We start from the raw sequence: 14,974 nt of genomic DNA on the forward strand, positions 1-14,974 counted from the left end.
TGCTCATCTGGATGAGGAATAAACACTCACTGAAGCTGGAGCCCAGTGGCAGAAAGGCTGGACCAGCTCAGTGGTCCTCACCTGGTGGCACACTGAATCCCCTGGGTTTTCTAACATCCAGGCTGTACACCCAGGGATTACTGGGTGTAATTCTACTGGCCGGGGGTGGGCTTCAGGCATGAGAGTCTGTTTAAAAACCTGCCCAGGTGATTACTGTGCAGCAAAGATGAGAACCACCGGCCTGGAAGGTGCTGACAGTCTCCAAGGCACAAAGAAGCCCTAGGACCAGCTCTGCGAACAGTCACTGTCTAGCCTCTAGGACGTAAATGATTTAAAAACATAACTACCTGCAAGGCACTTTCACTTCAGAACTTATTTCAGCAAACAATATGAGAAACTTCCCCATTGCCTCCTGACTCTCAGTCCACAAAAACCTGTCCACCCTGAAGTGAAGTGTGCATTTCTGGGCCCACAAGCTGCCCGGACCCCAGAGGGAGCCCTCAACAAGCCATCTTCTCTGTTCTCACAGGCCTTGGTGGATTCGGGGCCCAGCACACACATGACACACCCATACCCCCAGTCATCTTAAAGATAAGTGAGATTTCTGAAGGAACAAGGAAGCTTAAAAATAATAATAATAAACCAAACATTTCTAGATAGATTAAATCACAAATGGAAAGAATCATGTATGTTTTTCTCCTGTCCTGGGGCCCCAGCTTGCCAAAAATGGTGTCAGCCCTAAAGGAAGAAAAGAGTGGGTTCAGGAAAGGAAATGAGTAGAAAAGAAGTAAAGGGAGTAGTCAGAGCACAGAGTTCCCCCTGCACTCTGGCCATTTCACCAGGTAATACAGGGCCATGGTTAAAAGCATGAACTTGAAGTCTACAAGAACAGGGGACAGAGGAGCATCTTAACTAACACCACAGAGACGCCTTCAGCCACGTTCAGAATAGGAAAATTGTACAGGACAAACAATCCAGTTTCTTCAACAAATATTGGGTTGGCCAAAAGATTTGCTTGGAAAACTTGAACGAACATTTTGGCCAACCCAATAGAAAGAAAGAGGGATGAATGGAACCAATAGATTAACATATCAATCAAATATAATGTGTGGGCTTTGTGGGAGTCTGATTGAAACAAACCAATTATTTTTAAAACACAGTAAGGGAAATGTGAATAGTGCAATGGACTGAACGCCTGTCCCCACATTCCCAAAGTCATGTTGAAATCCTAATGCTCCCCTCACCTCAAGGTGATTGTTTTAGAAAGTGGTGTCTTTGGGCAAGTATTAATGTCCTTATAAAAGAAACCCCAGAAAGATTCCTCCTCCCTTCTGCCATGGGAGGTTTCAGCTAGAAGATGCTATCTATGAACAAGAAAGTTGGCTCTCCTCAGACAATGAATCTGCTGGTGGCTTTATCTTGGACTTCCAGCTTTGAGAACTGTGAAAAATAAATTTCTGTTGTTTATAAGCTACCCAATCTACAGTATTTTGTTACTGCAGTCCAAACAGACTAAGACAATAACGGTTTGATGATATTAAGAAATAATTATTTTAGGTGTGTTAATGGTATAGTGGTTAGGTTAAAACTAACTTAAAAATCCTCTGATATCATATGAAAAAAAAGGCGCTTCATCTCTGTGATATTCTCTCCCTAAAACCCATAACTGTCTAACCATGAAAAAAACACTAGACAAACCCAAACTGAGGGACCTTCTAAAAATACTTGACCAGTACTTCTCAGAACTGTCAAGGTCATCAAATAGAAGGTAAGTTTGAAAAACTGTCATAAAACAGAGGGCACACTGAGAAGACATGACAACTAAATGCAATGTGGGATCCTAGAAGAGAAGAATAACATTAGTGTTAGAAATAGTAACATCCAACGGTCTGGAGTATAGTTAACAGTAATGCTGGTTTCTTATTCCGACAAATGTACCATGGTAATCAGAGATGATGACTTTAGGGAAAGCTAGGTTTGGGCTTCCCTGGTGGCTCAGCAGTTAAAGCGTCTGCCCACAATGCGGGAGACCTGAGTTCGATCCCTGGGTCGGGAAGATCCCCTGGGGAAGGAAATGGCAACCCACTACAGTATTCTTGCCTGGAGAATCCCATGGACGGAGGAGCCTGGTGGGCTACAGCCCACAGGGTCACAAAGAGTCGGACACGACTGAGCGACTTCATATATATATATAGGTGAGAGTTATACAGGGATCCTTCTACTCGGACTCTGAACACATAAAACGATTTCCAATTTTAAGAAGTGTATTTAGAAAAGCTAACTTAAAAAGTCTTTCTTTTTTAGAGTTACCTATAGCAGGAAGTGCGACGCGCGTGGCCGAGAGGAGCTACCCCACGCCTGAGGTCAGGGCGGTGGACGAGAGGAGCAACCCCACGTCCAAGCAGAGGCGGCTGCGCTGGCGCAGGAGGGCCGAGAGGAGCTACTCCACGTTCAAGGGCGGGAGGGGCGGCCGTGAGCAGATACCCCTCCTCCAAGGTAAGAGAAACCCAAGTAAGAGGGTAGGTGTTGCGAGAGGGCATCAGAGGGCAGACACACTGAAATCATAACCACAGAAAACTAGTCAATCTGATCACATGGACCACAGCCTTGTCTAACTCAATGAAACTAAGCCATGCTGTGCAGGGCCACCCAAGATGGGCATGTCATGGTGGAGAGGCCTGACAGAATGTGGTCCACTGGAGAAGGGAATGGCAAACCACTTCAGTATTCTTGCCTTGAGAACCCCATGAACAGTATGAAAAGGCAAAATGATAGGATACTGAAAAAGGAACTCCCCAGGTGGGTAGGTGCCCAATATGCTACTGGAGATCAGTGGAGCAATAACTCCAGAAAGAATGAAGGGATGGAGCCAAAGCAAAAACAATACCCAGTTGTGAATGTGACTGGTGATAGAAGCAAGGTCCAATGCTGTAAAGATCAATATTGCATAGGAACCTGGAATGTTAGGTCCATGAATCAAGGCAAATTGGAAGTGGTCAAAGAGGACATGGCAAGCGTGAATGTCGACGTTCTAGGTATCAGTGAACTAAAACGGACTGGAATAGGTGAATTTAACTCAAATGACCATTATATCTACTACTGTGGGCAGGAATCCCTTAGAAGAAATGGAGTAGCCATCATGGTCAACAAAAGAGTCCAAAATGCAGTACTTGGATGCAATCTCAAAAATGACAGAATGATCTCTGTTCGTTTCCAAGGCAAACCATTCAATATCACAGTAATCCAAGCCTATGCCCCAGCCAGCAACGCTGAAGAAGCTGAAGTTGAACGGTTCTATGAAGACCTACAAGACCTTTTAGAACTAACACTCAAAAAAGATGTCCTTTTCATTATAGGGGACTTGAATGCAAAAGTAGGAAGTCAAGAAACACCTGGAGTAACAGGCACATTTGGCCTTGGAGCACGGAATGAAGCAGGGCAAAAGGTAATAGAGTTTTGCCAAGAGAACACACTGGTCATAGCAAACACCCTCCTCCAACAACACAAGAGAAGACTCTACACATGGACATCACCAGATGGTCAACACCGAAATCAGACTGATTATATTCTTTGCAGCCCAAAGATGGGGAAGCTCTATACAGTCAACAAAAACAAGACCGGGAGCAGAGTGTGGCTCGGATTATGAACTCCTTATTGCCAAATTCAGACTTAAATTGAAGAAAGTAGGGAAAATCACTAGATCATTCAGATATGACCTAAATCAAATCCCTTATGATTATACAGTGAAAGTGACAAATAGATTTAAGGAGGTAGATCTGATAGATAGAGTGCCTGATGAACTCTGGACAGAGGTTCGTGACATTGTGCAGGAGACAGGGACCAAGACCATCCCCATGGAAAAGAAATGCAAAAAAGCAAAATGGCTGTCTGGGGAGGCCTTGCAAATAGCTGTGAAAGGAAGAGAAGCGAAAAGCAGAGGAAAAAAGGAGAGATATAAGCATCTGAATGCAGAGTTCCAAAGAATAGCAAGGAGAGATAAGAAAGACTTCCTCAGCGATCAATGCAAAGAAATAGAGGAAGACAACAGAATGGGAAAGACTAGAGATTTCTTCAAAAAAATTAGAGATACCAAGGGAACATTTCATGCAAAGATGGGCTCAATAAAGGACAAAAATGGTATGGACCTAACAGAAGCAGAAGATATTAAGAAGAGGTGGCAAGAATACACAGAAGAACTGTACAAAAAAGATCTTCATGACCCAGATAATCACGATGGTGTGATCACTCACCTACAGCCAGACATCCTGGAAGGTGAAGTCAAGTAGCCCTTAGAAAGCATCACTACGAACAAACTAGTGGAGGTGACAGAATTCCAGTTGAGCTATTTCAAATCCTGAAAGATGATGCTGTGAAAGTGCTGCACTCAATATGCCAGCAAATCTGGAAAACTCAGCAGTGGCCACAGGACTGGTAAAGGTCAGTCTTCATTCCAATCCCAAAGAAAGGTAATGCCAAAGAATGCTCAAACTACCGCACAATTGCACTCATCTCACACACTAGTAAAGTCATGCTCAAAATTCTCCAAGCCAGGCTTCAGCAATACGTGAACCATGAACTTCCAGATGTTCAAGCTGGTTTTAGAAAAGGCAGAGGAACCAGAGATCAAATTACCAACATCCACTGGATCATGGAAAAAGCAAGAGAGTTCCAGATAATCTATTTCTGCTTTATTGACTATGCCAAAGCCCTTGACTGTGTGGATCATAATAAACTGTGGAAAATTCTGAAAGAGATGGGAATAACAGACCTGCCTCTCTGCAGATCAGGAAGCAAGAGTTAGAACTGGACATGGAACAACAGACTGGTTCCAAATAGGAAAAGGAGTACGTCAAGGCTGTATATTGTCATCCTGCTTATTTAACTTATATGTAGAGTACATCATGAGGAACGCTGGACTGGAAGAAGCACAAGCTGGAATCAAGATTGCCGGGAGAAATATCAATAACCTCAGATATGCAGATGACACCACCCATATGGCAGAAAGTAAAGAAGAACTAAAAAGCTTCTTGATGAAAGTGAAAGAGGAGAGTGAAAAAGTTGGCTTAAAGCTCAATATTCAGAAAACTAAGATAATAGCATCTGGTCCCCTCACTTCATGGGAAATAGATGGGGAAACAGTGGAAACAGAGTCAGACTTTATATTTTTGGGCTCCAAAATCACTGCAGATGCTGACTGCAGCCATGAAATTAAAAGACGCTTACTCCTTGGAAGGAAAGTTATGACCAACCTTGATAGCATATTAAAAAGCAGAGACTACTTTGCCAACCAAGGTCTGTCTAGTCAAGGCTATGGTTTTTCCAGTGGTCATGTATGGATGTGAGAGTTGGACTGTGAAGAAAGCTGATCGCTGAAGAATTGATGCTTTTGAACTGTGGTGTTGGAGAAGACCCTTGAGAGTCCCTTGGACTACAAGGAGATCCAACCAGTCCATTCTAAAGGAGATCAGTCCCGGGTTTTCATTGGAAGGACTGATGCTAAAGCTGAAACTCCAATACTTTGGCCACCTCATGAGAAGAGTTGACTCATTGGAAAAGACTCTGATGCTGGGAAGGATTGGGGGCAGGAGAAGAAGGGGACGACAGAGAATGAGATGGCTGGATGGCATCACCGACTCGATGGAGGTGAATTTGAGTGAATTCCGGGAGTTGATGATGGACAGGGAGGCCTGGCGTGCTGCAATTCATGGGGTCGCAAAGAGTCAGACACAACTGAGCGACTGAATTGAACTGAACTGAACTGAACTGATAGCAGGTAGAGTGAACTAATGGGCTTCACATTAAAATAATTCACTGAGTGGGGGTGGGAGGCATAGAAACGAAGCTGGCCTAACACTGGTAACTGCTGAAGCTGAGTGATGGGTACACAGGAGTTCACTGACAATTGTCCTCAATTTTGTATGTTTGAAAATCTCCCTAATAAAAAAGTTGACAATAAACAGAAAACCGTAGACTCTGGAGCCAGACTGCCTACTGAATCTGTTTCTTTGTGTGCCAGTTTTCTCACCTAGAATATATAGGATAATTGTCTTAACCTGTCTCACATGGTTGTCATGAAAATTAAATTGGTCAATATGTGAAAAGGTTAGAACAATGCTTGGCTAGCATCATCATCTTATGGGGAGAAAGATGTTCACAGACCAAAGCCCATCGAAGCGAGCTTCTCCACCCTCTGACATGCTCAGAGTTCCTCCTTCCCCTGCCCCCTGCACAGAGAGATCCTTGAGGAATGAAAGGAAGAAGGGTTCTGGGGGACTCCAGGGAGTAAGGAAAGACTCTGTCCAGTCTTGCAGAAAGTAGTGTTATTGGTTAGTGGATTAAGAGCAGTGTCCCTGGTATGGGCTCTGGGAGTGAACCCTGGATTATGAACCACTCAGGGTTCAAGGGGCTGAACGCAGCCAGTGTGGTTGGAAGCAGGATTCCAGGGGATGGATGGGGGTTTGACTAGAGGGCAACAGGGGTGGGCCATGCAGGCCTTTGGGGTCTTCAAAATAGAGGTCTTTACCTCAGAAGCAGGGCAAGACACTGGAAGGTGTTTAAGAACATGTGTGATGGGGGCGGGTGCAGCATCACCTGATCAGACCTGCACTGTTGGGACTCTGCCATGCGAAGAGGAAGAGATTGGAAGGGGGCCAGAGTGCAAGCAGGGAGACCTGGTAGGAAGCTTCTGCAGTGGCTCAAGAGATCAGTGAATGGGAGCTCAGTCTAGGATTCCAGCAGTGGAGACAAGTGGGTCTGAGAGCTATATGAGATGAAAATCCTGTTTGTATCTAGAGGGTGAAGGAGAGGAAGTCAAGTACACGGGGACTCTGGGTTTCTTGGAGTCAACTTGATGGCAGTTTGGGCTGCTTGCACAACCAGGCAGTCATGTGGGAGGGGCAGAACTGGAGGAAAGACAGGTTCCTTAACATGAATGAATATCACATGCACTGTGCTTTACACAGATCACTAGGCTGGAGGAGAACTGCTTCAAAAGCAACTATAGCAAACACTTGCTGCCCTCGGGAGTGGTGCCAAAAAGAGGTACCAGCAATGGCTGCCTGGACAGAGTAGCATCAAGCATGCGTTTACGTCACCAGGAGGGATAACAGCAATGGGCTCCGTCATTCGGAGCCACTAGGAGGTTCTCAAATATCTCTGTGTGACTGTCCCAGGACAGTTGCTGGAAAAAAGTGAGCCCATAAATTAATTCAGCACATTACTATGTGCTGAGCCCCAGCTCAGGGTAGGATGGAGACAAGCGGAACTGCAAGAGCGGCCCCTTCTCTCAGAGTGTGTTCACCAGTGTCAAGGAGGACCAGTAATCACACAGAGGAGTAGGGATATTAGAGGACCACAGGGCAGACTGCAGTAATGGCTGATTTATGAGGATCCCACTTGGGGTAGTCAAAGAGCTGGGCAGGAGGGGTCCCATCAGAGGATAAGGGAAAGAAGGGAGGAAGTGTTTAAAAGGAGGTGGGCCTGAGTCTTGAAGGACTAGTGGAATGTGGGGTTGGGGAGTGGGGAAGGGATCAGCTAATGAAGGGTCACTCAAGACCAGGCACAGGCACCCCAACAGGCCATTCCAGGTGGCACCTTGCAATGGCAGGATGATGTCAGTCTTGCCTTAGATATTTGCATGCTGAGATGGTTTATTTTTTAAAGGAATTAAAGTCTTGTTTAAAAACAGTGGGGATATTTTCTCAGAAGGCTCAAAAGCACAGCTCCTTAATTAGCAAAGCTCAGTGCACCGCTTTGCTGGAACCAGTCCCTCTCCCACCAGCATGATAATAACCAACCAATCAACCACTGGACCGACCTTCGTACAACTTTCTTTTTTCCTGCAAACTTCTTTCCATCCACCTCCGGGGCGCTCGCCCGCCCCCCAGCCCCAGGCAAGCCTGATTTACTCTAGCCAAGTCTCTTTGCCCCTTTTCTTAACAAAGTCCATTTCCTCAGCGCTGGAGGCAGCAGGGACCCGGGTATGCGGTGTAGGAACGGTCCCTCCCAGGCTCCTGCCCCGGCAGTAAGTCTGAACTGCGTACTCTCTCTCCTGGGCCGAGGGAGAGGAAGAGACGCCCTGTCGGGGGGAGAGGAGGGTCCGAAGGGAAAGGACGACTGTCACCGTGCTCCAAAGAGCCATATAGGGTCGGACAGAGACGAGCGCTTCGTGGAGGTCGCAGCGGGTTAGGGGGCTGGGGTAAGCTCCCGGGGACGCGGACCCTCCGAGCTCCGGGGATGACACAGCGTTTCCTCTGCACCCCCGGCTCTCTTCCGCACGTCCTCACTCCATCCCCGACAGGGCACCTGCCGGCCGACTCGCTGCAACAGCGGAGGGGACAGGGGTCGCCAGGCGGCGGGCACCCCTCGGCAGGCGGTCCTAACCCATCCCCACCGCGGACCTAGCTTGGGGTGGAGAGCTGGGAGCGGGACAGTTCGGAAAGAATGTGGGTCACCAACCGGGGGAAAAGTTAGAAGGCATCTCGACCACGCCAACTTTTCACTCAGGGCTGGATTCGAACTTTCCGCCTGGAGTGGACGGCTGCACTGCCCAAGCGACCCCGAAGAAGCAGCTTGGATCCCGGGGCTAGGATCCCCGGCCGCGGCGGGCAGTGTCCAATCACAGAGCGCCTCCGGCAGGAAGGGCTGGAGGGCGCGGGTGGTTGGGGAATGACGGCGCCGTTGGCCAATAGGGAGCCAAGATATCAGCCCTCGCCCACCCCACTGACCAATGGGAAAAAGGTGACTGTGGCCGAGGTCCACCAGGCAGTAGCTGCAGGCTCCCTGGTGGCCGCGGGTCGGAGACCCTAGGGCTAAAGAGGCTTTTGGAGAGGAGTTTGCTCGCTCTCCCTGAGCCACCCACCGACCCTCAAGCCACAGCCCGGCCCTCACCTGCTGGAAGCGGGGTTTGCCCAGCTGGAAAGGCGGTGCATCGGTCGAGGCATTAGCGGCACTAGCCGCCGCCGCCGATGCTGTAGTCGCTGTATCCGCCATGGCCACTGACGCCTGCAATCTCCGGCCCTTTTAAAATGTCCCTCCTCGGCCCCCGCCACAGCTGCCTGTCCCGATTGGCCATAAGCTACCGCAGCAAGCCGAAGGCGCAAAGGGTTGTGGGGAGTGTAGTTTTTCTTGTCTCGGAGCTTGCCAACCGTAGGCTGCGGAGAGTTCCAGTGACTCAGACTGGGTCTGGGATCCCGCCGCTGATTTTGCAGGCGTCGGCAGTCCGAGAAGAGGGCGCGGGTACGTCTCTTAAGATCTCAACAGGGGTCAGTCGGGCGACCCCTCGCTGGTACGACCCCTAGAATTTTGAGTTGCAGCAGTGGGCGTCGCCCCTGGAGCTGCCTCCCAGAAGGAAACTCCTGGTATGGGTCCGACCCTTGGACCTGATAGGCAAGGACTCCAGACGTAGTAGGGAAATCTTGGAAAGCTTTTTACGAAGAATCGCACTGCAGAATCTTCATGCAGGTCCTTCTGTCGCCATGCTGTCCCTTGGCTCTTGCTATCCAGTCACCCTGATTCAGCTCCTGGAGCATTCCGGGCGCTCGTCGCCATTGACCCATAAGATATTAACTTTTGGCCTTCGCCTAACGCAGGCTCTTTCTGGCTTCAGCCTGAATATTGAGTTTCCCGATCCTCGCCCTGCTTGGGCAAAATCTTACATGTTCCTATCAGCCAGCACTTTCCTTTCGCAGCCGTTGCATTTATAATTATTTATGGTTTTGAGTATCTGCCTTTTTTTCTGTGAGGTCCACAGAGCAGGAGTTGTGACTTTGGGATTCATTGCTAAGTCCTCAGTGCTGAGAGGGCTCAAACAGGGACTCAAATATCCTGTTGCTGTAAGAGTTAAAACGGCAGGGGCTTAAGAGCCCTGGCAGCCTTCTCTTCCTCTGGTCAACAAATCTCTTCTGGGTCCAATTCCAGGGCAGGAAGAGAACTGGGATGGGGAAGGGGAGTTTCAGAAATGCTTAACTACCATCAGGTACAAGGACTTTCCCTTAAGCAAGAGTACCACCAGCTGTAGTGCAAGGCCCCAGCAGGGATAATACACACACTCATGCAGAATAGACCAGCAGATTCCCAGCTGAGTTATCTGGTCAGCCAGCCCGACTAGGGGGAGGACTATGGGAAGGACAGAGGGAGAGCTCCCTTGTTTTGCCCAAGAGGGCAGCAGAAATGTTTGACCTTAGGAACTTCCCTCCCCGCTGACCAGCTTTGAGTGTCCTCAGGCTCATGGTGAAGCGCAGGGTTGGCTCGTGCCTTCTGGACACTGCATGATCTGCAGCAGTCAGTTCCTCATCCATGTTAAACCCCAAGAAACAGACTTTTCCTAGCTGTGGAGAGTCTAGCTGGCCATGAAGAACCATTTGTATCTTGGCTCTGTATCTCATCCTTCTCTACTAAACTAAGTGGCTTGAGAGTAGGAATCGTCTTGAAATCCCTCTGTATTTCCCACAGTACTCAACAAGTATGGGTAACCTGGGAATGAGAAAAGACTTAGCCCAGCCCGCTGGGCAACACTGTGCTGCTGCCCCTGAGGACAGGGCAGGGACAGTATCATCCGAGAACCCCATCATCCTGCTTTCTTCCTGAAGAAGCCTCCTTCGTATGCCTATCAACAGTAACACAACAGAGCCACCTACAGTACGTTAATTTTTTATTCATCATAAAGTGCTCAAAACATGAAGAACAAGCTCTTTATAAACAGGCGTTACAACTAGGAAGACAAACAGCAAAGCAGTACTGTGCCTGCTCCCTGCCCACTTCACCCGCAGCTCTCCTCAAAGTTGTGGCCGGGAGCAGAGACAGCCACAAAAACCCTGGGCGTCAACCAAAAACTCTTAAAGAGACCTCTGCCCTGGGCATTTTGGAAGTCCACAACCAAGGGTGAGCGGAAGACCAGGGTCAGGACTGGGGCTGAATAGAGCCCAGAGGAACATCGGGTGGAGGAGTAACCCCCCTCCTCCTGAAGTGACACCCTCAGCGACCCCCCAAAACATGACCAAAGTCTTGAGCACCCATAGACATGCCTCAGCTTTGACGAGTGATTCTTAAGGTAGATGACAGGGGCTTTCCCCCGTGTGTGGGGCTTCATCCTGGCGGAAGGAAGACGTCACCCAGACAGCACATCCCTCCCCGTGGCTTTCCAAGTGAGCCCACAGGCTGTCTCATGAAGAAGAGGTGGCCACAGAGGAGCTCTCACGTTTTCAGTGGGCCAGAAGTATCCCCCTTCAGCACCCCCTCACCCCACAGTGTTTGCTACGGCAGAGTGCCCCCAGCCACCAATTTCCCTGCAGATGCCATGGGAAAGACCGTCATGTTTTCTGCAAGCAAACCAGAGGCTGTGTCAAAGAGTAGACACTTTGTTTCAAAGTGCACTGCAGCGAAGCTAGGCAAGGACATGGGGCAGAAGGGACAGGCTGGTCAGCAGCTAGTGGATGAATGGGAGGGCAAGAAAGGCTTTTTCCTAAGTACAGGCAGGGTGGGACCTCCCACTTCCAGAATGTGGTTTTTATCCTAAGACCCTCCTCAACTGGGGAGGTGAAGGAGATGGCAGGGAGGTTGAGGGAGCAGCAGCAGCTTGGCCAGACCCTTAGCTGGAATTAATTCTACGGGAAGGGGAAGAGCATGCAGCAGCACTGCCCTACCCTTCTTTCCCACTCCCAGGCTCCCAAGAGATCCAACCCCATGTGCTCAACAGGAGGAAAGGGGAACACCAATTAGGGGGAGAGGTCTACATCCAGAGGCTTTTGACCCCACCCACAAAAGGCACATTTTAATTGGTTTCCAAAAGTTCAAACCCTGCACTAGCAGGGTTCTGGTATCTAGACAGGCAACAAGAACAGAGCTGGAGGCCTGATTCCCAAACATAAGCAGCCCAAAGCCCGGAGGTGAGTGAGGAGGCGCTCTCCCAACTCTGGCCCCAGCTCTCCACACATTCACACGTGACACTCACTCAACGCAGAAGTCAGGAGAGGAGGGCGGGGAGTGGCCTCTGTCTTCTCCCTCCATCCACAGCGCACTCACTCATGAAACAAGCAGACTCGGACATGGCAGAGAAGGACTAGACCACAAAGCTCCCTGATCCCGGGGAATGGATGAGGCTGAAGAGTAGGTAACCTGGGTGCCTACAACTCACAGCCAACTGGGCAGCTTGGTCCCTGCCACAGCCCCAATAATACTAGGAGCCCTCCATAGGCTGGAGGGAGGAGGAGGGGACAAGGGTTTAGCTGTGGAAGAAATGGGGGTAATAAAGTATGTCCCAGCCACCACATCAAATGGGAGCTCACCCTGGTTTCATCTTGAGGGCTAAATTCTTTGTCCCAATTCCCTGGAGCCCCCATAGCTAAGGGGTATGAAAACAGGCAGGTGGGAAAAACCCAGAGCTCCCAAAGACACACAGGTTGTCCATAGTACTTGACGGTGCCAATGGGAGTCCACACGGGGCCCCCTTTCCAGCAGCCCCAGCTGAGGGAGGAGGCAGGGGAACAGGGGGGGACTTAATTCAGCGGGAGGGAGGGAGGGAGCAGCCCTGTGGGATAGCAGGTCTGCACCCACCCTCGGAATGGGGGAGAAGGGGGCTACTTTGGGGGAGCAGGGGGGATCTGCAGCAGCGTGGGCGAGCTCTCCATGATCCGCACCAGCAGCCGGTCGATGTAGCTCTCCAGCTCCTGCACGTGCTCATCCCGCTGGCTCAGCTCCCGCTCCCGCTGCAAGAGCAGGCCGATGAGCTCGTCGTGGGTCAGGTGGTAGTATTTGGCCGACTGGTCCAGTACACCCGAGTCCTGAGGCCAGACGGAGGGAGTGTGGGCAGAACAGCCTCGGGCATGCCCGCCCCCCACCCACAGCCCCGTTTCCCAACCCCAGCCCTAGGAGCTGCCTCTGTCCCCAGTGCCAGGGACAGCCTAACTGGCTTCAAGGCTCTGGCCAAGTGGGGCCAGAGGCCAGGCCTGCTTCTTGCTACAGCCTGCCTGGCACGCCTTCCCCGCCCCCAAACCTCGAGATGCCTGGCATCTCTTCAGAGTACCACATATCTGGTCTGAAACCCCAGGCACCCTGCTGGACCTCACCTTCAGCCTTTTGGTGTCCACAGTCTGGCCAACCTGGGGGGCTGGAGCCACAGGCTGAATGCTGCCGGAGGTGACTGTCTTGAGCTTCTCCAGCCCACTGCTCAGGGCTGTGCTCAGACTGGAGCGGGACTGCTTCCGGTCAGGGCTCCCCTCCACTGGGGCAGTGCTGAGGGGCTTCACAGGGTGGGGACTGTGAAGACAGATGGGAGATGCGTTACGGGGGCGAGTGGCACTGGGAAGAAGGGGCCGCCTTCTCTGTGGGGCCAGCAGGGCTCACTACCTGGCAGCCCCTCGCCCTCACTGCTCTCCACCTCCCACCACCCGCCCCTCCCGCTTCCCTCCCTCAGGCCCCTCCCTCTTCACAGACAGCCCAGGCGGTCCCACAAACTTCTTTGGCCCTAATCCCAGTCTTCAGTCTTTAATCCCAGAACCCCCACCCACCCAAATCCCTCCCTCCCTCCTCTTCTCTATTGTAACTTTTCTCCAGGGTGATGATTAATCCTCCCAGTTTCTTCATTTTCCCGGGATGGAGGATTCCCAGCATGAAGACCAGGCAAACCTGTGGTGCTTGGTCACCGGCTACCTCACTCGACTGGCTGCTTGCGAGCAGCATTCACACAGGCCTGTCTGAGCTTGTCTCGTCCAGCCACCCTCCTCAGCCATCTCCTCCTCCTCTTCCTTCTCACCAGCCTCTCCAGAGCACGCGGACTGCATTCTCTCTGTAAGTTCCTGCCTTCGGTCACCTCCTCAACCCACTAGGGCGGTGGCCTCACTGGCCGAGGCCGCGACCCCTCAGCTCTCACCTCACTGCCCTCTGTGCTCCTCCCCTTGCTCCGTTCACTTGCTCCTCCTTTGGGCCGCCCCTTCTCCCTGGCTGGACTTCCAGACACCTGACACCCTTCCCAGTCTCAGCTGAGGGTCTGCCTCTTGGTTCTCTCCCCAACCCCTGCTCCCCATCTCCAGCCCAGACTTCACCCCGAGCTCTGGACCTATGTCGACAGTTGCAGACTGGCTCCTTCAGGGTCCACACTCGCCTCCAGCCTGCCTGCCCTTTCTGGTGCTCCCTGGCAGAGAGGATCAGGCACCATTAGCTTCTTATGGCTCCAATCAGAAACCTAGGAAGCCCTCTGAACGCCCTCCTTCCACTTCAGCCCTGACAAACATCAAGCTCTGCTGCCTTCTCTCACACTATCCCGTTCCCTCCAAGTCAGCACTGGGTAAGCCTTTTTCCAGTCACACCCAAGTGCCCACCTCCAACCGCTCCCCCATGCGCTGTGGATGACGGTCTCCCCTCCCCACAGCTCCCTATCAAAGTGTGTGTGTCCCAAGTCGCTTCAGTCGTGTCTGATTCTTTGCAACCCCATGGACTGTAGCCCACCAGGCTCCTGTGTCCATGGGATTCTCCAGGCAAGAATACTGGACTGGGTTCCCATGCCCTTCTCCAGGGGATCTTCCCAACCCAGCGACTGAACCCGGGGTCTTCTGCAGTCCTGCACTGCAGGCAGATTCTTCACCACTGAGCCACCAGGGAAAACCCCTATCAAAGCAAGAAAACACAATCTCCACCACAACCGGGCCCCAGGTCTGTCCTCCTGCCCCCACTCCAGCCAGAGGAAAACATGCTCTCCATCACCTGCAGGTTCTTATAAAAAACGTTCCTCTGTCTGGAACACTGTCCCTCTGCCTGATGGCCTGCTAACACCTGTTCATATTTCAAGGCTGTGCAAGTCCATTTCTTCCAGAAAACCTTCCTGATCCCCCCCATGCTTACCGGGGTGACTCTCCTCGGAGATCCCCCAGCACCCGGTACCTGTCACAGGTACCCAAACTGCAAGCACTAGCCTCCAGATCAATTCACCTGCTTCTAGAGCACCTCTCAAAATTTTCACTTACTTCACAGAGGATTTGGA

At 50.9% G+C, this 14,974-nt stretch overlaps 2 protein-coding genes across 6 annotated transcripts in view; both read right to left on the bottom strand.

The window, feature by feature from the left end:
- Positions 1–9,048, bottom strand: part of SFXN5 (sideroflexin 5) — a 136,573-nt gene extending 127,525 nt beyond the window's left edge. For all 3 annotated transcript variants that reach the window (XM_055400360.2, XM_088841571.1, XM_055400359.2), the window contains exon 1: positions 8,890–9,048. In XM_055400360.2, coding sequence (XP_055256335.1) covers positions 8,890–8,991 — 102 coding nt within the window. In that variant the 5' untranslated portion in view covers positions 8,992–9,048. The remainder of the gene's footprint in view (positions 1–8,889) is intronic.
- A 1,590-nt stretch (positions 9,049–10,638) lies between these two features.
- RAB11FIP5 (RAB11 family interacting protein 5) overlaps positions 10,639–14,974 on the bottom strand; it is a 43,165-nt gene continuing 38,829 nt past the window's right edge. For all 3 annotated transcript variants that reach the window (XM_088841570.1, XM_088841569.1, XM_055400358.2), the window contains 2 exons: positions 13,065–13,254; positions 10,639–12,779 (listed from right to left, as the gene is read on the bottom strand). In XM_088841570.1, coding sequence (XP_088697696.1) covers positions 12,576–12,779; positions 13,065–13,254 — 394 coding nt within the window. In that variant the 3' untranslated portion in view covers positions 10,639–12,575. The remainder of the gene's footprint in view (positions 12,780–13,064; positions 13,255–14,974) is intronic.

Source organism: Moschus berezovskii, chromosome 11 (genome assembly GCF_049115385.1).
Source record: "Moschus berezovskii isolate FMDL1 chromosome 11, NW_MosBer_1.0, whole genome shotgun sequence".
In the NCBI taxonomy this organism is placed as follows: Eukaryota; Metazoa; Chordata; class Mammalia; order Artiodactyla; family Moschidae; genus Moschus; species Moschus berezovskii.